Source organism: Sus scrofa, chromosome 7 (assembly GCF_054392235.1).
Source record: "Sus scrofa isolate SSC_HxYL_T2T_F1_AM1 chromosome 7, Sscrofa_HxYL_maternal_Yorkshire_Landrace_v2.0, whole genome shotgun sequence".
In the NCBI taxonomy this organism is placed as follows: Eukaryota; Metazoa; Chordata; class Mammalia; order Artiodactyla; family Suidae; genus Sus; species Sus scrofa.
In genome coordinates this window covers 68,805,980-68,828,475 of record NC_139389.1, presented here as the reverse complement: position 1 = coordinate 68,828,475, position 22,496 = coordinate 68,805,980, and the positions used below count along the sequence as shown (strand labels likewise).

The 22,496-nt window shown below is 36.6% G+C and overlaps 1 protein-coding gene across 16 annotated transcripts in view; it reads left to right on the top strand.

Moving 5' to 3' along the window:
• The window catches only part of NEO1 (neogenin 1), a 234,381-nt gene that overhangs the window by 60,253 nt on the left and 151,632 nt on the right, over positions 1-22,496 (top strand). For all 16 annotated transcript variants that reach the window (XM_021099097.2, XM_021099089.2, XM_021099096.2 and 13 more), the window contains exons 2-3: positions 14,552-14,869; positions 20,458-20,733. In XM_021099097.2, coding sequence (XP_020954756.2) covers positions 14,552-14,869; positions 20,458-20,733 — 594 coding nt within the window. The remainder of the gene's footprint in view (positions 1-14,551; positions 14,870-20,457; positions 20,734-22,496) is intronic.

The following is a 22,496-nucleotide window of genomic DNA, read 5'->3' as shown; positions in this document are numbered from 1 at the left end:
GGTGGTATCTCATGGTAGTTTTGATTTGCATTTCTCTGATAATCAGGGGTGTTTTTTGGGGCATTTTTTCATGTGCTTGTTGGCCATCTGTACATCTTCTTTGGAAAAAATGTCTATTCAGGTCTTTTGCCCATTTTTCAGTTGGGTTGTTGCTTTTTTTGCTGTTGAGTTGTATAAGTTGCTTGTATATTCTAGAGATTAAGCCCTTGTCTGCTGCATCATTTGAAACTATTTTCTCCCATTCTGTAAGTTGTCTTTTTGTTTTCTTTTGGGTTTCCTTTGCTGTGCAAAAGCTTGTCAGTTTGCTTAGGTCCCACTGGTTTATTTTTGCTTTTATTTCTGTTGCTTTGGGAGACTGACCTGAGAAAACATTTGTAAGGTTGATGTCAGAGAATATTTTGCCTATATTCTCTTCCAGGAATTTGATGGTGTTTATTTTTGTTTTTATTTTCATTACTTTAGGAGGTGTATCTGAAAAGATATTGCTGCAATTTATGTCAGAGAATTTTTGGCCTATGTTTTCCTCTAAGAGTTTATAGTATCTGTTCTTACATTTAGGTCTTTATTCTATTTTGAATTTATTTTTGTGTATGGTGTTAGAGAGTGTTCTAATTTCATTCTTTTGCATGTAGCTGTCCAGTTTTCCCAGCATCACTTATTGAAGAGACTTTTTCTCCTCCATTGTGTATTCAGGATAAGTTTAGTATTGCTGTATTCTTTTGGTTTTTGCTTATCTGGGAATTTTTTAAAAAATTTTTGTGGCTGCATAAAATAGCATATGGAAGTTCCCAGGCCAGGGATTGAATCCAAGCCTCAGCTTTGACCTTTGCCGCAAATGTGGCAACACTGGATCCTTTACCTCACTGCACTGGGCTGTGAATTGTACCCTTGTCTCTTGTGGTGACCCAAGATGCTGCAGTCAGATTCTTAACCCACTCTGCCATAGCCGGAACTCCGAGAAATTCCTTATCTTTTCCTTCTATTCTAAATAATAATTTTGCTGGGTAGAGTATCCTAGGTTGCTTTATTTTCCCCTCTCAGAACTTTGAATATGTCTTGCCACTCCCTTCTGGTCTGCACGGTTTCTGTAGAGAACTCAGCCAATAGCTTTATGGGGGTTCCCTTGTAATTAACTTTTTTTTTTCTTGTTGCCTTTGAATCCTCTCTTTATTTTTAATTTTTGCCATTTTTTTTTTTTTTAGTATGATTTGTCTTGGTGTAGGTCTCTATCTTGTTTGGGATCTTCTGTGCTTCCTGTACCTTGATATCTGTTTCCTTCTTTAGGTTTGGGGAAGTCGTCAGCCATAATTTCTTTAAATATATTTTCCATCCCCTTTTCTCTCACTTCCAGCTCTGGAATCCCTATTATGTGTAGCTTGGCATGCATTATATTATCCCATAAGTCTCTTACATTGCTTGCTTGCTTTTTTCCCCTTCATTTGGCTGTCCTACTGTCCTGATTGGGTTATTTCAATTATTCTATCTTCCTGGTCACTTATTTTTTCTTCTGTATTATTCATTCTGCTCTTCACTGCCTTTAGTTCAGTTTTCATGTTGGCAAATGAATTTTATAATTTTTTCTTGGTTACTCTAGTTCTTTTTTACAGTACACTGCATTTCTATCCATAGAAGAATGGACAGAATTTTCTTCAGTATTTTCATTATCTTAGTTCCCTCAGTATTTTCTTAGCTCCTTCAGTGTTTTCAATATCTCCTTTTTGAAATTGGTGTCTATTAGACTAAAGAGTTCTGTTTCATTGTTCTTTCAGTGGAGTTCTCTCGGTCTTTTAACTGGGAGTGGTTCCTCTACTTCTTCACTTTACTTATATTTCTATTATTCTGTGAGTTTAGGAGAAACAGTTGTCTGCTCTGGTCTTGGAGGGCTATAGATGTGTGAAAGTGTCCCTGTGTAGCTTGTGTGGGTTTAATATTTTTGGTGCGAGGGCTGTTTTTGGTATGGGTGCCTGCTGCTTCTTTCCTCAACATGTGCTTGCCGCTATTTCCTTGATAGTGGTATGCAGATGCAGCAGCTGATGCTTGGTCCTGGTGTTCTTGGCAGTGGTGGCAGCTCACATGCACACCCAGAGGAAGTGAAGGGAGTGGCTATGGCTCCTGACTTCTCCTGGAGTTGGGCGGTCCTGGCATAGCAAGACTATTACAGTGCTTCTTACTGTAATAAGATCCCATCATGTCTATCAGGTTGCCTCACTGCTGGTAATGCTGAATTTTATCCCATAGTTAAATTAAGGTGGTAACCACCAGATCTGTTCATTGTGAAGTTACATTTACTTCTTTATAGATAACAAGCAATTTGTGGATAACATTTTGGAATTGTGTGACTATCCTTTTTCCAGAAACATATCACCCAGTTGTTTGAGCATTTACCAGTAATGAATTATTACTACAGTCTTTAATTAAAAGCTTTGAAAAAGTTTTGTTTCTGAATAAGTGTTGAGGGGGTGCTGATAGTTGCTTAAATTTCTTCAGTTTTTACTGTTTTGATGGTTAGACCAGGTGTTTATATTTGACAGCCAGAAGGGCTTTGCCTTGATCCTTTACATCTACTGTCATGATTCATAATCTTTGGGGATTTTTTTGTTTTTGGCTTTTTAGGGCTGCAACGACGGCACATGGAAGTTCCCAGGCGAGGGGTCGAATCAGAGATGCAACCACTGGCCTATGCCACAGCCACAACAACTCCAAATTTGAGCTGCGTCTGTAACCTACACCACAGCTCATGGCAACACTGGATCCTGAACCCATGGAGCAAGGCCAGGGATCAAACCCGCATCCTCATGGGTACTAGAAAGGCTAGTAACCCGCTGAGCCATGATGGGAACTCCTCGTGATTCATAATCTTTTACCCTTTGCAAAACAATGCCCATTATTTTTTTAGAAAGAACTTTCTTGTTTTAACATTAAGAATATAGTAGTGCAACCTTTTTTTTTTCTTTTTTTCTCCGCTTCTTAGGACCACACCTGTGGCATATGGAAGTTCCCTGGCTAGGAGTCAAATCAGAGCTACAGCTGCCAGCCTATGCCACAGCGACACTGGATCCGAGCTACGTCTGCAACCTACACCACAACTCACAACAATGCTGGATCCTTAACCCACGCACGAGGCCAGGGATTGAACCTGCATCCTCATGGGTGCTAGTTGGGGTTGTTACCATTAAGCCACAACAGGAACTTCTGTGTAGTGCATCCTTTAATTATATTGCGGCACTGACCAGTAGAAATTTAGTGCAAGCTACATTCACAACTTATAATTCTCTGTGTGTCACATTAGAAAATTAGAAAGAACTGGAATTCATTTTTAATATTTAATTTAAATAAATCCAAATATATTTAAACATGTAATCAGCTTAAAAATTATTGAGATGCATTGCATTCTCTGTGTGTATGTGTGTATTACATCTTCTAAATCTGGTATGTCTTTTATATTTAAAGCAAATCTTAATTTATTTTTTTATTTTTATTTTTTGTCTTTTTAGAGTCACACCCATGATATATGGAGTTTCCCAGGCTAGGGGTTGAATCAGAGCTGTAGCCGCTGGCCTAGGCCACAGCCATAGATAGCAACATAGGATCCAAGCCTCATCTGCGACCCTACACCAAAACTAAGGACAATGCTGCATCCTTAACCCACTGAGTGAGGCCAGGGATTGAACCTGCATCCTCATGGATACTAGTCAGGTTTGTTTCCTCTGAGCCATGGCAAGAATGCCAGCAAATCTTAATATAAATAGTCACATTTCAGATTTTAAATAGCCATAGTCACATTTCAAATTCTGAGTAGCCACATGTCACTAAGTAGCTATTGTATTGGATAGTGTAAGTTTAGTGGTTATGATGTTGGGCACAGGGAGCCAGACTAACCTGGTTTAAATCTTGCCTTCTCCATCACTAGCTTCATGACTTTGGGCATTGTTAATTTTCTTTGTGGTTGTTTTCTCATTGTAAGTAGGAATAATAATAATTCCTACCACTAGGTTTGGAGAATTCAAAGAATTAATATAGGTAAAGCACTAAAGTAATGCCTGGCACATAGTAACTATTTAGTAAATGTTAACTTCTATTATTACACCTTTAGGCTTGGTACCATAATTCCCCTTCTGTCTTAGATGTAGCCTTGTATTTTTTTAGAGTTAGGATTAGATCTTTGTTCTCTTGATTGCTGTTTTGAATCAGGCTGTTTATTGTCCTCAGTCTCTTGCTTTTCCTCTTCAGTAGTGACTTTATAAACCAATAAGATGAATTAGATTTTCCAGGACAGTTTTTGGTTTCAAGTGTTCACTCCTTGATTACTATAAGGAGTCGAAGTGAATGGGAATACTATAATTCATTGAAATGAATGAGAAAACCCAACAACTCTGCACATGGCCATGAGCTAATGAAAGATTTGTTATTATAATTTTAAAAAACTCGCAAAAGATTGACAGCTACCGTAGACTGGGTCATTGTTGCCTTTCTCTTTGTAAACCCCACCCTCTCTATACAACAGCCTATGTGATTATAGCTATGAGACGAATCATTACCATATGGGTGTAGAGGTGATCTTGAATATTCATGAATATAGTTGTATCCAGCTCAAAGTTATTTAGAATGTGTTTCAAATTAGATATTATCCATTTTTGTATTTGGTTAAAATAACTGTAGATGATTGAAGAGGAAGTATTTTTTTTTTCTTTCTTTTTTTTTTTATTTTCCCACTGTACAGCAAGGGGGTCAGGTTATCCTTACATGTATACATTACAATTACATTTTTCCCCCACCCTTTCTTCTGTTGCAACATGAGTATCTAGACAAAGTTCTCAATGCTATTCAGCAGGATCTCCTTGTAAATCTATTCTAAGTTGTGTCTGATAAGCCCAAGCTCCCGATCCCTCCCACTCCCTCCCCTCCCATCAGGCAGCCACAAGTCTCTTCTCCAAGTCCATGATTTTCTTTTCTGAGGAGATGTTCATTTGTGCTGGATATTAGATTCCAGTTATAAGTGATATCATATGGTATTTGTCTTTGTCTTTCTGACCCATTGCACTCAGTATGAGATTCTCTAGTTCCATCCATGTTGCTGCAAATGGCATTATGTCGTTCTTTTTTATGGCTGGAGTAGTATTCCATTGTGTATATATATACCACATCTTCCGAATCCAGTCATCTGTCGATGGACATTTGAGTTGTTTCCATGTCCTGGCTATTGTGAATAGTGCTGCAATGAACGTGCGGGTGCACGTGTCTCTTTTAAGTAGAGTTTTGTCCGGATAGATGCCCAAGAGTGGGATTGTGGGGTCATATGGAAGTTCTATGTATAGATTTCTAAGGTATCTCCAAACTGTTCTCCATAGTGGCTGTACCAGCTTACATTCCCACCAACAGTGCAGGAGGGTTCCCTTTTCTCCACAGCCCCTCCAGCACTTGTTATTTGTGGATTTATTAATGATGGCCATTCTGACTGGTGTGAGGTGATATCTCATGGTAGTTTTGATTTGCGTTTCTGAAGAGGAAGTATTTAGTGAAGTTTTATGAAGGAGATATCCTATTTTTTTTTTAAACTTGATTGTCCATTTACTGTGGTAAAACATTTTGTAGTCAGAATACTAGTAAAGTCTTGCTCATGGTAGAAAATTGAGGCACCACTTAATCAAGTAAGTATTGAATTACAGTGTCACATTCAGATCTTTGGTTGCACCTCCAAGTTAATATTCACAGTATATTATCATTGAGCTTATATTTTCTAAAGTATAATATGCAAAAATGGAACTGAGAAAACTCTTGTTTCAGAAATTCAGAAGACTTTGCATCAAGTATGGGTGAAACATCTTACTCTTAGAACAGTCTTCTGGCCACAGATAACAAAAAGTTGCTTATACGGTGTTTAGATAAATATCTAAACATGTACGTTTATATGGTTCATGAACATTCTATGTAGTTACTGTAAAAATTCCTTTATTTTTCTCATCTAACAGAATGAAAAATGACTAATTCAGATTTTCCATTTTGAACTGAAATATAAATATTGCTAATGTTGGCATGTTAACCTAAGGCTATTAGTTACATGCTTTTTCTAAAAATTAGAGACTTTAGGGGTAACTGTTCATAATATTGGTGGTATTGTTTGCAGGCTTTCAGAATGTACCTAGTCTTCTTGCCAATCCCATAGAAGTTATAAAGTATTAATATTATTTATGACACTTTAAAAAGTGATATTAAAACATTTTTTACAAAGGACAGATTTGAAATCATCTCAATATAAAATTTTTGAGAATGAGACTGATCTTTAACAAAAATAGTGGAGATTTTATGTCATGCAGGGTCGCTAAGAATCGCTAATACTTAATTGCATCTTGGCCCAGCCACCCTTCAAACCTGTAGGATCCTAAAAAAGGATACAAGCAAACAAACATAAAACATAAAAACAAACCAAGGTACAAATTGCAAGTAGCAGTGGCAAACCAGAGGTCATTTTAATACTCTTTTGTAGTCATCCTTCTAGTTGGGAAGGTAGGTCTTAAAAACAGAAAAAACTAAGTGGTTGAGAAGAAGAGCACACATAGGGCTAAATAAAAGGCTTTTTCAGAGGCAGTTGTCAAGAGTAGGCCTTTGTAGAAGTGACATGTGGGTTGAAACATGAAGAATGACAGGAAGTTAGCCATGTAACAGAAGAGTGGATGTGGAGCCACTGTTCAGACAGAGGGGGAGCAAATGCAGAGATTTTATTTTACTGTGGGAAAGAAAACAGCTTGTTCAAGAAATCCACTTATGTGGCTAGAGTGTATTGAGTAAGAGGGAGTGTGATTTAAGATTAGGCTATAGAGAGGTGGGAATCAGATCCTATAGTCCTTTTAGATTGCCATGGTAATGAATTCGGATTTTATATTGGCTATAATTGGGAGCTGTTGAAAGATTAGGCAGAGAAAAAAGATGACCAAACTTGTTTTAAATCTCTTGGTATTATTTATATATAATTGTCAAAATGTGTTTAAATGTGAAAAAAGAAGGTCCACGTTTTATGCATAACAATTTTTAAAATGTGACTTTAAAAAAAAAAAAAAAAAAAAGAGTTCCCATTGTGGCTCAGAGGTAACGAACCCAACTAGGATCCATGAGGATGCGAGTTCGATCCCTGGCCTCGCTCAGTGGGTGAAGGATCTGGTGTTGCCGTGAGCTGTGGTATAGGTCGCATATGCATCTCGGATCCCGAGTTGCTGTGGATGTTGTGTAGGCTGGCAGCTACAACTCTGATTTTGCCCCTACCCTGGAAACTTTCATATGCTGCAGGTGCATCAGTCAAAAGCAAAAAAAAAAAAAAAGTGTGACTAGTGAGCACGAAGGTACTAGATGTTAGTTAGCAATTTGGGGAAAATGCTGTAGGCCTTTAACTATGAAGATATAACTATTTTCTGAGGACCTATTACCTGCTAAGCAGTGAGGTAGGCATTTTTACACTTACCTTTCACAGACATTTCCTTGAAAGGAAACCATTATTTTTCCTATTTTATAGTGTAGAAAACATTGGTTACAGTGAGAAATTAGCTAGTGTAGCAGAGCTAGGATTTGCAACCATGTCTGCCTGACTTCATTTTACTAAAGTTTTTTCCACTGTAGTTGTTTCAGGCCAGGGTCAGGGGGTGGTGGAGAAGGGGAAGAGGAGGAAAGCTGAAAATTGAAGAAAAGGAAAGAACTCTTTTTTTTTTTTTTTTTTTTTGGTCTTTTCTAGGGCCACCCCTGTGGCATATGGAGGTTTCCAGGCTAAGGGTTAATCAGAGCTGTAGCCACTGGCCTAAGCCAGAGCCACAGCAACACCGGATCCGAGTCTCGTCTGCGAACTACAGCACAGCTCATGGGAACGCCAGATCCTTAACCCACTGAGCAAGGTCAGGGATCGAACCCGCAACCTCATGGTTCCTAATCGGATTTGTTAACCACTGAGCCATGGCGGGAACTCCCAAGAAAAGGAAAGAACTCTTTATATAAATGTTTATTGAATAAATTAACATATATTTCAAAAATTAACGTATTTTTCATTTTGAGGAGTGGTTGGGAAGGTAAATGCTGTAAATTAGAACAACTAAATTTAATCTCCCTATTAGGACATTATGATCTTGAAAAAATTTCTGATCCAGCTTTTATTAGAAGTTGACATTCACTGTTTTGGTGGGGTTTTTTGTTTGTCTTTTTTAGTGCTGTGCTTGCAGCCTATGGAGGTTCCCAGGCTAGAGGTCGAATCAGAGCTGAAAATGCCAGCCTTTGCCACAGCCACAGCAACACCAGATCCTAGCCAAGTGTTTGGCCTATACCACAGCTCATGGCAACACTGGATCCTTCATCCACTGAGCAGGGCCAGGGATCGAACTTGCATCATCATGGATACTAGTCGGGTTTGTTACCACTAAGCCACGACGGGAATTCCACATTCACTGTTTTTATGGTATATGTGTACAATGAAAGTTTTTCAAAATGTGTATGTTTAATCAGATAGTTAAAATCATCATGTAGTATTAACAGCTAATCATTTACCTTTACTTGAAATCCCCAGGAAAGGAGTTCTGCATGCTCAGTGGATGGATTAGTGTGGAGCAGAGAGGGGAGAACTGATAAGGTGTATAGCCAAACGGAGTAGACAACATTTGTTAACTCTCAAATGTTGCCTGTTCTTAATAAATAACATGAATGTATTTGATTGGGCCCTTTGTTGAATTATTTCAGCTTTATTGTTTTTAAATATTTTGATTATAAATTGAGAACTAGAAGCTAGAGAGCCTGAGCCTTATGGTTATAGTAGACACTAAGGGATCAGGAAGGGTGAAATACAGGATTTAGAGGATGACTGAATAGGATAGGATGTTGAAAATTAATGTTAAGGAGTAAAAGAAATACTAGTCCTTTGACATTAGGCTCTTAGCTTATAGTGAAGAGATAGTTTTCTTAGGATGAATAACATACACAATGCTTGTATTTGTAGATGTGTAAAAATGCTTGCTTACCCTTTTCTGCATTTCTGCTGCTGTAAATAACTTTGAAACTTTTTGGGCATTAAGATTTCACTTTAATTCTGCTGGTATTCATATAATGTGTGTTATTTTTTTACTCTGGGCACAATACAATTTGGAATTATTAGTGACTACACAATTTAATTGTGCAGTGATTGTTGATGACTTGTTGCTATTAGGGGATGAGAGGATTTCAACTGAAATAAATTCCCTGTGGATATTTTCCTTTCATAAGATGGAATTCTATCAAGAGGTGTGAAAGATTCTATCAGAAAGTGAGGAATAGTCTATCAAGAAGTGAGAGCTATTCCATTAAAAAGTGAGAAATTTGCAGAGACCTGGAAACATAGAAGAGACCAGCTAGAATTATTAAGCCTATTCCAGAATAATTTGTACAGTGACTCTGGTCGTGGTAAACTGAAATTAAGCCGACTTAAATGGATAGGAAATCAGGACCTTGGTGAGATATATAGCACAGTTTTTATACAAATCAGTCAAGGAGTGAGTGTCTAATAACTCTTCCGCTGTGACAAAGGAAAAGTGGTTAAAGCTGATGGGGATAGACCTTTTGAAAAATAATCCTCTGTCCTCAACAAAGGATTATTCACCACCAACAATAATTTTTTTTCTGTTATTAAAAAAAAGATGACAAGAAGAATCATAAACAGTTGTTCATATTTTTAAAAGTAAGTAATATAGAAACCCATAGAGTAAAAATCCTTCTCCATGTATGCTATCAGCAGCGCAGTCCCACTACTCTTCGAAGGAGGAAACTCTGTTGTTCAGTGTTTATTCTTCCAGACTTTTCTCTCTGTATTTACATTTAATTAGAGGCGCACACACACACATATACACACAGGTGTACATATATTTTAATATAAGTGGGGTCCTCTTATGTACATTTTAAAACTTGATTTTTTATTTAACAATAATGTATATTGTGATAATCTTTCAATCTCAGTATATGAATATACTCCAGACTTTTCATATTGTCGCCTCCTATACAGATTATATATGATGATGAAAATAGCTTTTATTTCTGTCTTAAGAAACAGTACTATTTTTTATGTAATATACTCAGACAGTACCAGTGTCATTTAGGTATTCACACAAGTATAAACATACACCCATATCTACCACATACATATTTATAATATTTATCAATGGATTACACAAGCTAATTTTTACCACAAAATTATCTTATATGTGCTTAGGGATTTTTATTCTTCCCCCCTCCCTGTTCCCCATCCCCCACCAGGCACCTCCCATCTTTACCCTCCTGATAGCCTGGTGTATGTTCTCGTACCTTTCTCAGTGTTCCTAAAATCATATGCATGTGAAATTAATATAATTTATACTTGTCTGCATTGCCCACTTTTCACAAAACTCATTTAAGATCATTTGAAATATAGCTTACTCATTTTTTTGCCAACTAAATATTCTAAGGCTAGAATCAGTAAACTACAGGTAATCAAATCCATCTTGCTGGCTATTTTTGTAATAAAGTTTTATTGGAACACAGCATCACCCATTTTTCTATTGAGTGGTGTGACCTGCTATAAGTGATATCTTTTCCTCCAATCTTGTCTTTTGCTTTGTTATATTTTGCCATAATTTTTAAAATTTTAAACATAATGAAGTAAAGCCTATCTATCTTTTTACAGCTTTGAGGTTTAAAAGTTTGCCTAACTCCAAGGTTATCCTTGTACTTTCCTAAAATTTGTATTACTTCATTTTTTCATAGGTCTGGAATATATTTTTCTGTATGTATGTGAGGGGCGTTATGCTATAGTGTGGTTAAGATCACAGACTCTGGTTCTGTTATTTGCTACTTGTGTAACCTTGGACAGGTTAATTAAGATTTCTGTGCTTCACTTTCCTCCTCTAGGTTGAGAATGTTAATAGTATCTGTTTCATAAGGTAGTAGTGAAGATAAAATGAGTGGTTAGTATGTAGATAATGTTTAGAACAGTTTGGCGCATAGAAACACAAGTCTATTGTTATATGTAGTGAGTAGATATCTCACTTCTCTTCCATAGGGATGACCAGTTTCCTTAGTACCATTTATTGAGTAGTTCATCCTTTTCCCCAGTTGATACAAAATGGCATCTCTATTGCCTATTAAGCTTCTAAATATATATAGCTCTCTAGCCTGTTAAGTAGCTCTGTTTCTTCTGTTGCAGAACAGAGTGGCTTAGTTATTGTAGCTTTATAAATCTGTTAACTGATGAGTTCAGTCTGTTTACTTTGCTCTAAATATTTTGACTCTTCTTAGCTTCCCTTCGTCCTTTATATTATTTAAAAAAAAAAACAAAAAATAAAAAACTGGAGTTCCCGTCTTGGCACAGCGGAAACAAATCCAACTAAGAACCATGAGGTTGCAGGTTCAATCCATGGCCTTGCTCAGTGGGTTAACAATCCGGTGTTGCCGTGAGCTGTGGTGTAGGTCACAGACATGGCTATATCTGGAATCTAATATAGGGCACAAATGAAACTTTCCACAGAAAAGAAAATCATGGACATGGAGAACAGACTTGTGGTTGCCAAGGGGGGGCCAGTAGGAGGGACTGGGAATTTGGGGTTAATAGATGCAAACTGTAGCCTTTGGAATGGATAAGCAATGGGATCCGGCTGCATGGCACTGGGAACTGTGGTCACTTGTGATGGAGCATGACAATATGAGAAAAAAAGAATGTATACATGTATGTGTGACTGGGTCACCTTGCTGTGCAGCAGAAAATTGACAGAACACTGTAAATCAGCTATGTGGAAAAAATAAAACTTATTGAAGTTAATGAAAACCCTCTTAGTAAGTTTTATCATGGAAGAGAGTAATTCTAATTGGCTGGTATTGGAATGGAACCTGTGGTCTCATTAATATTTTCAGCAGTGGAAATTTTTAGAAGTTATCTGGTTGTATAATCTAAAAATTGATAGCATCCATTGTACTATATGGGCACTGGGAATATGGTGAATAGAAACTGTAAGCCTGCAGTTCCCAAAATGTACCCTGAAACCCCAGGGCACCTTGGTGAACTTCCAGGGGTATTTCAAACTTTATAGGGAAATGTTAGACACCATGTAAACTTCTGGGTCATGTTAGTTCACAGTTTCAACATTTGGTTTGTGCTGCTATCATTTTGATGCTGTAATAATATTTGTGAAGTTGGGGTTTTGGTGGTCACTATGATAAAAAGCAAGTATCATGCAGAAGTCAGTGTGAAATAGGAAATGTGGAAGAAGGCAGTATCTAATCGGATTTCAAGGTTTGAGAAGTTGTGCAAAGCCCAGTAGGTACACACCATCCCATAATAACTAACTGTGGTTATTTTAAAATGAAATTTTTGTTTTTTTCCATTTGTGTATTAATTTTTCCAAAGAGGTACTAATACATAAGATTTATTTACTCATTCAAACATAACAAACAGAACTGTTCGGCATTTCTTTTAACCTAGGAAATTTATGAAAAAAAAATACTGAAGAAATAAGGGTACCAGGAGCTAAGAAAGTTTGGGATTTTCTGCCTTAACAAGTTACAAATATTTATAAAGATTGAGAAAATTTTTGAAGTACCGTGTTGGTAGATTACCATATGCTATGACTACTTATAACAGTGCAAACCGATCTTGCCTGGTCTTCGGGCAGACAGCTTTTCTGAGAAAGTGATATTTAAGCTGAGTTTGAAGGAAGATTAGGAGTTAATGGGAGAGGAGCGGTGGTGGCAGTAGCTTGTATGAAGAGGGCGGGTGTAGGAGACTGACAAAATGCAGCGTGCTTTACAGGAAGAGAGGAGAGTGATGCAGGAGGGGCTTGCAGAGTGGATAGAGGCCAGATCACAGAGTGACCTGGAGGGCCACTTAAGGAATTTATGTAAATTTTTTAAAAAATAAAAGGTAGTGGCAAGCCTTTGAGAGAGTTTAAGTGAAGGAAGAATGTCTTAGGTCTCCATCTGCTTTCTTAGGGAATAAAATACAAAGATGATAAACATCAAATTTAAATAACATTATGTTCTAAGTAATATAGATGTTCTAAGTATTTTCGGTAAAATTTTGAAGCCTTGATTTTCAAAGGCATTTGTAAACTTTTATATGAATGTAATTTTTTGTTAACTTTTGCAACACATATTTTTTTGTTCAAATTGGTTGATATGGTGTAGACTTTTTAAATGAAATAAAATCAAAAGCAAGATAGAATGTTTAACTGTAAAACATTTACATTGATGTAATTATTTTTGTTTTTTTTCTAAAATGGCAAAAACTTTGAATTTAAAATCAATAAATTTATATGATGAACTATTTTAAATTACCAATTTGCATGACTTGACTGCCAATCTCATGTATTTAATTCTTTTGAGTTTCTGAGTTATTCAATTTGAATGGTGTAATAAAGACTTAATAGATATACAAGAAAGGCATAAAAGTAATTTTTCTTGTTTAACTGTTTTATATCCCTGAAGTTTATATTTTGATTTATTTTACTCTAGTTCCAGTAAATTAATACAATATAAAATTTTAATCTTTTATTATGTAATAAATAATTAGTGTCATACTTAAATTCATAATGTAAGTAAATTATAAACAAAGAGCTGTATAGATGGATATACCTGAAAAACAGTCTTGGTTTCATTTGTTCATATGAAGAAATCTGATTATAACTTGAGTTGTTCATGAGGGAGTTGATCAGTAGTTTTCTTGCAGAAAAGAGGTAGAGTTTTAAGTTGGAAAGCTTTCTCTGGCTGAGAATATAAGGCTTATAGCACATGTTTTCTTTAAATTATGTTCTTTCTGTGTTTAAAGAATTGGCTGAAGACTTAGAAAAATTGAAGGAATTGATCCCGCCTGTGCTCTTTACATCAGAATGAATTCTAGATGAAGATTAAATATAGAAAATGAAACCACAAAAGTACTATTACAAAATGGAGCTGTATTGTTTTTATAATGTTGGTATAAAGAAAACTTTAAATAGCATGACAGATAAAAATTTATGTAGTTAAAATTTATCTTCTTATAACAAAAATCATAAAGTCAAAATAGAAAAAAGAACATTCCCTGCATCATAGGATAGCTATGCCCCAAAATGCCTTTTAGTCAATAGGATGAATAATCCTTTAGAGAAATGGACAGAGTATGTATAGTAAACTTATGAAAGAAGTACATCTGGGGAAGATAGAAGGGATACCTTATTAACAAACAATCATTTCAATTTGCTGCCTCCTTTACATTCTGTAGAAAATTTCACTTTGAATACAATAATTTTTAATGTTTATAAATTCTATTGTAGGGTTTGAATAAAACCTTTATTAGGTTTTCAAGTCATCTAACAAGATTGGATTGTCTCCACTAGCAGGACTTTTTTTCCTTTTCAAATATGTCAAATTTTGATTTCCTAATAAAAATAGATTTTATTTATTAGATATTCATGGTGAAATAATTGTATGTATCATATGTAAAGGGGGAACTATTTAAGAATAATTTGGGCTCATGTTATATTTTCTTAGAGAAATAGCAGGAGAAAGTTTTGCGTATTAACTTTGTTCTTTTTCTTTATTATTTTTGTAGAATCCAGCATTCGAACATTCACTCCATTTTATTTTCTGGTGGAGCCAGTGGATACACTCTCAGTTAGAGGCTCTTCTGTTATATTAAACTGTTCAGCATATTCTGAGCCTTCTCCAAAAATTGAATGGAAAAAAGATGGAACTTTTTTAAACTTAGTATCTGATGATCGACGCCAGCTTCTCTCAGATGGGTCTTTGTTTATCAGCAGCGTGGTGCATTCCAAACACAATAAACCTGATGAAGGTTATTATCAATGTGTGGCCACTGTTGACAGTCTTGGGACTATTGTCAGCAGAACAGCCAAGCTCACAATAGCAGGTAAGTCTTGTTAAGTAATTTATTTGTATTTTCAAATTTTTATAAAGGGTTAATCTTGATAAAAGCAGTATTATCCTACAGTTTTCATTCACCTGGTAACAGCAGATATACTCATTTAACAGGTATCAATTGAGCATGTGCTATGTGTGTAGGATTATACTAGGACCTGCTCAGTGCTGTAGGGAATAAACTACAGCACTTTTCCACATTCTGATGATTTAGATTGCTTAAAGGTGCTATCAGAGGTACCGAGCCAATTCTTTTTATCTTTTTAATTTGGAAATAACAAAAGTTGTGTAAAGAATTGAGTCATTTTGATTGTAAACTTTTATCCTACCCATCATAACCATTTAGCATGATTTTTGTACTTAGAGTATTGCTGGAGTTGTCTTGGTTCTTTATGCTTTAACCAAGGAAACAACATTTAATTAAAAATCTCTAGAAGATATATATGTAGAATATATAAATGTATGTAAAGGTAAAGAGCAAAAAGTTGTGAAGAGAGAAACATTCGCTCCCTTTTAGAGCATTCCTATTGGAAGAATATTAGAAAGCATAAGAAAAATTGAAAATCTAGGTGACTAGGAGCTATGGTTCCTAAATAAGTCACACTGTTTATAGTAGACATTGTAGTCCTCAGATCTTTGTTTCTGCATTTGAAACCAGATGGAGTAAGTTTTTGTTAAGGATCACATTATACAAAATTTGTATTATCTTTAAGTCTTGAATTTATACTCACCTAGTGAAATGCTAACATGAGAAAAAAAATGTGGCTGAGACAGTAGTTTCCCATCTCATTCCCACTCCAGGGCCATGGCTCCTCATGTCCTGCTCACTCTAGGGTGTATTTGCTCATACATTCAGAGTATGATGGCTCTTTTTCTCTTTAGAGCCAGATACTCAAAGTTGAATTTGAGTGTGATGTACAGCCACTTTAATTATTTCATAATCACAGATTGAAGATGGAAAAATAAAAGAATCAGATCTTATGACAGTTTTCTTTTTCTTTCTTTCTTCCTTCCTTTCTTTCTCCCTCCCCTCTTTCTTTTCTTTCCTTCTTTTTAAAATCTTTTTGTCAGGCTTTCTCCAACATGTTGATAAACAAGTTAGTATTATGACAGATTGCCCCTATAATGTCACTTAGTTCCTGTTGATCATTCATGTTGTAAACTGGGCTTTTAATCTTGACTCCTCCCTCTCAGCTATCCCCCACAACTCATCACCAAGTCCAGTGACTTCTGCTTCTTAATTTCTTTGTCTTGATCTGCATGCTCCTTCCGAGTCTACTCCTTGTCATCCCTCACCACAGCCTTGTAACTATCTGCTGCCACATTTTTTCCCTCCTCCACCCAGTCTCCACTTTGTGGTCAGAGCACTCTTTCTCACCATTCACTGACTCTTCAGTAAACAACATCAAGTTAATGTCTGAAACTCTTTAATCAAACTCTTGAGTCCGTTCATGGGCTGGCCTTCACTTCTCCAGCCTCATTTCCTAACACTCTACCCTGCTCTGTCCCTGTCCCCTACCATCATCCTCACCCTCACCACATTTTAAGGTCTGGCAGTACTGAATGTTTTTAGTTCCCTTTTATCCTCTGTTTCTGGTCTTTACTTATGGCTTCCTCACTACCTATTAATCCTGTCCTCCACCTTTTCCTTTTTTTCTTCTTTGATTCATTTTTTCCATTCTTCCTTTAAGCTTTCGTATTCTTGAGGAAATGTTTTTTTGACTTAATATGTAAGTAAACACACAGTTTGAATACAAAAGCAAAATTCTTTGGCTGTAGACAAGATTCTGTAGGAGAGTTGTTTAATCTGCTCTTGGTCTGGGTATCAGGAGGGAATAATATCTAAGCCAAGAGAAAAATAGAAGTTCTTTTTAATAGTTGCATACTATCCATTGTACATATATATATATAGTGATTTATCTAAAGATTCCCTTTGTGGTGAATAGTTAATGGATAAAAATTGATGTTATAGACAATACTATAGTGAACAAACTTTTGCAAATCTTTATTTATATAGAATAGACTACTAGAATTAGTATTCTGCTAGTTGCCAGATTGTAGGGTATACACCTATGTGTGTTATCTAGATAGCACTGAACTTTTTGGAAGCTCCTCAGAATATTAACCATAGAATTAGCATATGACTGAGCAGTTCTGCTCTTAGATATCTGCCCAAGAGAAACAAAAAGGTATGTCCACACAACAATTGCTATGTGAATAATTCATAGCAGCATTATTTGTAATAGCCAGAAAGTGGAAACAGCCTACATGTCTATCAAGTGGATGAATGGATAACCACAATGTAGTATATTCATACATGGAATATTATTCATCAATAAAGAGGAATGAAGTCCTGATATATATTGCAATACAGAAAAGCATTAAAAACATAAGTGAAATAAGTCAGTCGCAAAAGACCACATATCATGCGAAATGTCCAGAATAGGCAAATAAATAGAGCCAGAAAGTAGACTGGTGGTTTTCTAGGGCTGGAGATGGTGAGGATGGTGGGGGGGTGGTATTGATGGTTTTTTAGGGCATGAGGTGGGGAAGGAGGTGGGTACAGGGAATGGGGAAAGACTGCAAGTGAGTACAAGGTTACTTTGGGGGATGAATTAAAATTAGATTGCAGTGATGCTTGTACAATTCTGCATATACTAAAGATGGTTGAATTGTACAATTTAAATGATAAACTTTATGGTATAGAAAATGTAACTCAATAAAACTTTTTAATGCTGCCAGATTGCCATTCTAAAAGGCTGTTGGTTAGAGGTCTTTGCAAGTAATAGAAACTAACTCTGGCCAAGTCAAACAAAAAGGGGAATTTTTGAAAGCACACCGAGTAGATAGCTCATAGAATTAAATGAGAAGTCTTTTTCTCTGGGAGGTCTCATATCTCCACAGCAAAAAATTTTCTTTTACTGCCTGGGCTGTACCCTGGCTGTGGATGTTTTTTTGTGCAAAGGTAGGATAACTGGGTAGTCTAAATACAGATACCATTAATCCTTTCTTGTCAACCCCATGTCTCGTTCCCACTCTCTCTCATCTGCATTCTCCAGAGGCAGCAGGACAAACTGCCCTCCTCCTACTTATGAGCACAGGAAGCTGCAGCATTTTCTGCCTCAATATGTCAGTTACTAGTTCTTCCATCTGCTTTTCTTATCCAGAAACTTTTTTGAAATCTTTTGTCTGCCAACTCCCCATATGTTGTTGTGGATTTATATTTTAAAAAATGATTCATTTTCATAAGCCCACAGGAGGTAGAATATTTTGACTTTTCAAAAATAGAACTGGTTCTTGGTTTTATTTGATTCCTTTTTATCCTACTTTATTAGTTTCTTTATTTTTATTGATTCTTTTAATTTTCTGATTTCTGAAAAGTAGATCTTAGGTTAATTTCATCTTCTTTCCTTCAAAAATCCCCTTGATCCTACTATGAAAAAAAATATCCTTGAAATAAAAAAATAAGAAAAAATTTGTAGCAGGGCTGGACAACTTGTAAAGGCATCATTTGCATATGGATTTATTGACTGTCATAGAACTAGAAAACGTGGAATTAAGTTTCTCACAATTTAATGTTTGTTAGTCTTTATTATTTATTTATTTATTTATTTATTTGGTCATTTTAAGGCCACATCTATGGCATATGGAGGTTCCCAGGCTAGGAGTTGAATCAGAGCTGTAGCCGCTGGCCTAGGCCACAGCCATGGCAATGTGGGATCCACGCCTCATCTACAAACTACACCACAGCTCCAGCAATGCTGGATCCTTAACCCACTGACCAAGGCCAGGGATTGAACCTCTGTCCTTATGGATACTAGTCGGATTTGTTTCCATTGAGCCACAACGGAAACTTCTGTTAGTCTTTTAAGAAACATTCTGTTGCATTCTGAGTATGTTAGAATCACTTTTTAGATATTATTGTTAGTAATAGTAATAGTATTTGTTGTGCCAATAATTATTCTATATATGAGTTATTTATGTTAAATATTTCCCCTTTTTAACCCTTTAAGTCCTGTTATTCTCATTTTACTGATGGAGAAGCTCAGGCTTAGAGCTTAAATAACTTGTCAGTGTTACACATCCATGAAGTGGTGAAGTTGGGATTCAAAATCAGATTATGTGACTCCAGAACTCATGCTCTTAACCATTACATTCTGTGGTATCCACGGAATATATATGACTGCATTTTTTGGTTAATATTTTATTTCGAAATAATTTCAAATTTGTGAAATTGTTGCAAGAATTAAACCAAGAAATCTCATATATTCTTCACTTAGATTACCTGATTGTTAGCATTTTACCACCTTATCATCTAATGTGCACATACCCAAATAAAAATCTTTTGAACCAGGAGTTCCCGTCGTGGCTTAGCAGAAATGAATCTGACTAGCATCCATGAGGATGCAGGTTCAATCCCTGGCCTCTCTCAGTGGGTTAAGGATCCAGCGTTGACATGAGCTATGGTGTAGGTTGCAGACAACAGCTTGGGTCTGGCATGGCTATAGTGTAGGCCGGCAGCTATAGCTCCAATTCAACCCCTAGCCTAGGAACCTCCATTTGCCATGGGTGCGGCCCTAAAAAGACAAGACAAAAAAAAAAAAAAATTGGTGGGAGCCATTAAGAGTAAATTGCAGATATTGCCTCTACCTAAATGCTTCTGTGTGTATTTCCAAAAAGCAAGGACTTTTTAAGTAAATATCCATCAATATAAGGAAATTGACCTTAAAATACTACCATTTAATCCATGGATACAATTCAGATTTCACTGGTTGTCTCAATAATGCCCTTAGTTGTAAAAAACAAAAGTAGAAACCTTGCCCATCATCTCCCTTCCTTTCTTGTCCAGGTTTACAAGTTTTACTTAGTAGTTCTCTATTTAGATTCTTACTGCCTTAAACCATTTTTTCAGTTTATCCTTGTCTCATTTTGTAATTTCCAGTTTTCCTCTATGAATAGATTCAGGTTTTGCATTTTGGGGAAGAATATCACAGAAGTGATGCTATATTCTTTTTAGTGCATTGGATCAGAAAGTATGTGATGTTTTGTTCCATTACTGGTAATGTTAACTTTTCGTACTTGGTTAAGATGGTCTGTGGTATGTTTCTCCACCTTTTTTTTTTTTTTTTTCGTCTTTTTGCCTTTTCTAGGGCCGCCCCCGTGGCCTATGGAGGTTCCCAGGCTAGGGGTCGGATCAGAGCTGTAGCCACCAGCCTACACCACAGATCACCACACCAGATCCTTAACCCACTGAGCGAGGCCAGGGATCGAACCCACAACCTCTTGGTTCCTAGTTGGATTCGTTAACCACTGAGCCATGACAGAAACTCCATCCACTTTAAAGTTAATAAATATTTTGTACTTTCATTAATTAGTAGTCAGTATTTGGGGAAGAGATCTTACTTTACTTACTTACTTGATCTGTCTCCCTGTATGTAGCCAATTTCCTGAGCCATGGACCTTACTCTTGACCTTGATTCAATTATATATGTGGCCACACAGGCTGACTCGCTCCTGGTTCCCATGACAGCATCTTAAAAGTAATATTTAACTATATATATTTTTTCCTTTATTGTCCAGGTCTTCCAAGATTTTCCAGTCAACCGGAACCTTCTTCAGTTTATGCTGGGAACAGTGCAATCCTGAATTGTGAAGTTAATGCAGATTTGGTCCCATTTGTGAGGTGGGAACAGAACAGACAACCTCTTCTTCTAGATGATAGAGTTATCAAACTTCCAAGTGGAACGTTGGTTATCAGCAATGCAACTGAAGGAGATGAGGGCCTTTATCGCTGCATAGTTGAAGGTGGTGGCCCACCAAAATACAGTGATGAAGCTGAATTAAAAGTTCTTCCAGGTATTAATTTATTATTAGGATAGATGGTTTTGTGTTTATTAATGGATAAAAATTGTTGTTAGAATCTTTTAGAATAAAGACTGTAAAATATGTAGTGTGACATAATAATGTCAGCCTAAGGAATTTCAGTTTCTTATAGGGAGAGAAAAAGAGAATACACGCCAGAAAGATCCACTCTTTACCAAGCAATAAGTATATTCAATATCTATGGCATTCTTCTTGGCCAAAGAAACATTAGCTCTGTGTCTTTTGTCAAACCTCTATCTTCTGCTATCTCCCAATAATAGCATACTTTTCATAGTTGTCTTATCTTCTTTTAATAGGGTAGTTTTTATAATTAAGCCTTTTTACTTGTAAGAATCAGAGATTCACTCAGGCTAGTTGATATAAGGGATGGGCATAGTGGTAGCTCTTGAGACACTGGTGAGCAAGAGTTCTTGGATCTTTATATTGTTCCCCCATTTTAGTTGTAAACTCTGCCCTACTTTCTGTTTTTCCTTCTCTTTGTGGGTTCGCACTCTTGCTGCCCAGTCTGGCTTCTTCATAATCTGTTTTGTGTATATTTTCTTAGTTCTGTAACTTGTGCTTTCTCATAACTTTCACTTGTAGCTCATCATAGTCTCTAGCCTCTTGACGTTACATGACCTTTCAGATGCTATTCTCACTGCTAGATGCCTGATTCTTTCCATGTTTCTTATTTCAAATCTAAGTTTATGACTATAATTGGACCAGTCTTACATTGTTTGGACAGTATTTTGTTTTGTTTGCTTTTTAGGGCTGCACCATTGGCACATGGAGGTTCCCAGGCTAGGGGTCCAATCGGAGCTACAACTGCCAGCCTATGCCACAGCCACAGCAACATCAGATCCAAGCTGCGCCTGCAACCTACACTACAGCTCACGGCAACACCACATCCTTAACTCACTGAGCAAGGCAGGGATCAAACCTGCAACCTCATGGTTCCTAGTCGGATTTGTTTTCACTGTGCCTCGATGGGAACTCCATGGACAGTTTTTATATGACTACTTTGTAGGCTTGTTTTTAGCCTATGGCTTGGCTTGCAAAGGGAGGCCAATGTCATGAGCTCCCGCTCTTGAGAGTGTTCCTCATGGACCTTGAACTGTTTTTTTTCAATATGATTTCTTTCTTCGTCATTCTCATTCTTACCCTCATCATTTCTATCCCAGTGTGTTCTCAGCTCAGCAGCTACAGTTAGATGTTTATTGGGTCATGTCACATCTTTGCTCAAAACCTCCTAACAGTTTCCCATCTCAGAGTAAATTTTAGTCTTTGGCGTGTAAGATTTCATATAGTCTTAATGCCACCTCCCTCCCACATCTCTCTCTTTCCATCCCATACCTTCTCTCCCTTTCTCTGTGATTGTTGCCACCTTATGTTTCAGGAATACTCCAAACATGCTCTTGCTTTAGGGCCTTCCTACTTGTTGCTTTCTCTGCCTAGAATCCTCTTTCCTCAGATAATTCTGCCTGATTCACTCTCTTACCTGTTTGCTTAGATATTTTTATCAGTGAAGCCTTCCTTTACTGTTTAAAACAGCAGTCTTCCATTTCTGCCCCAGTACGTTCTCCTTCTCCCTTCATTTTACTTCAGAACATACCACCATCTGATGTACTTTATCTTTTATTTGTTATCTCTCTCCCCCTACTAGTATGTAAGCTCAGTGAGGGCAGGGAATTTTGTCTGCTGCCAAGAATCATAACTGGCACATAGAAGCCAATAAATACTTGTTAAGGTATGTTTGT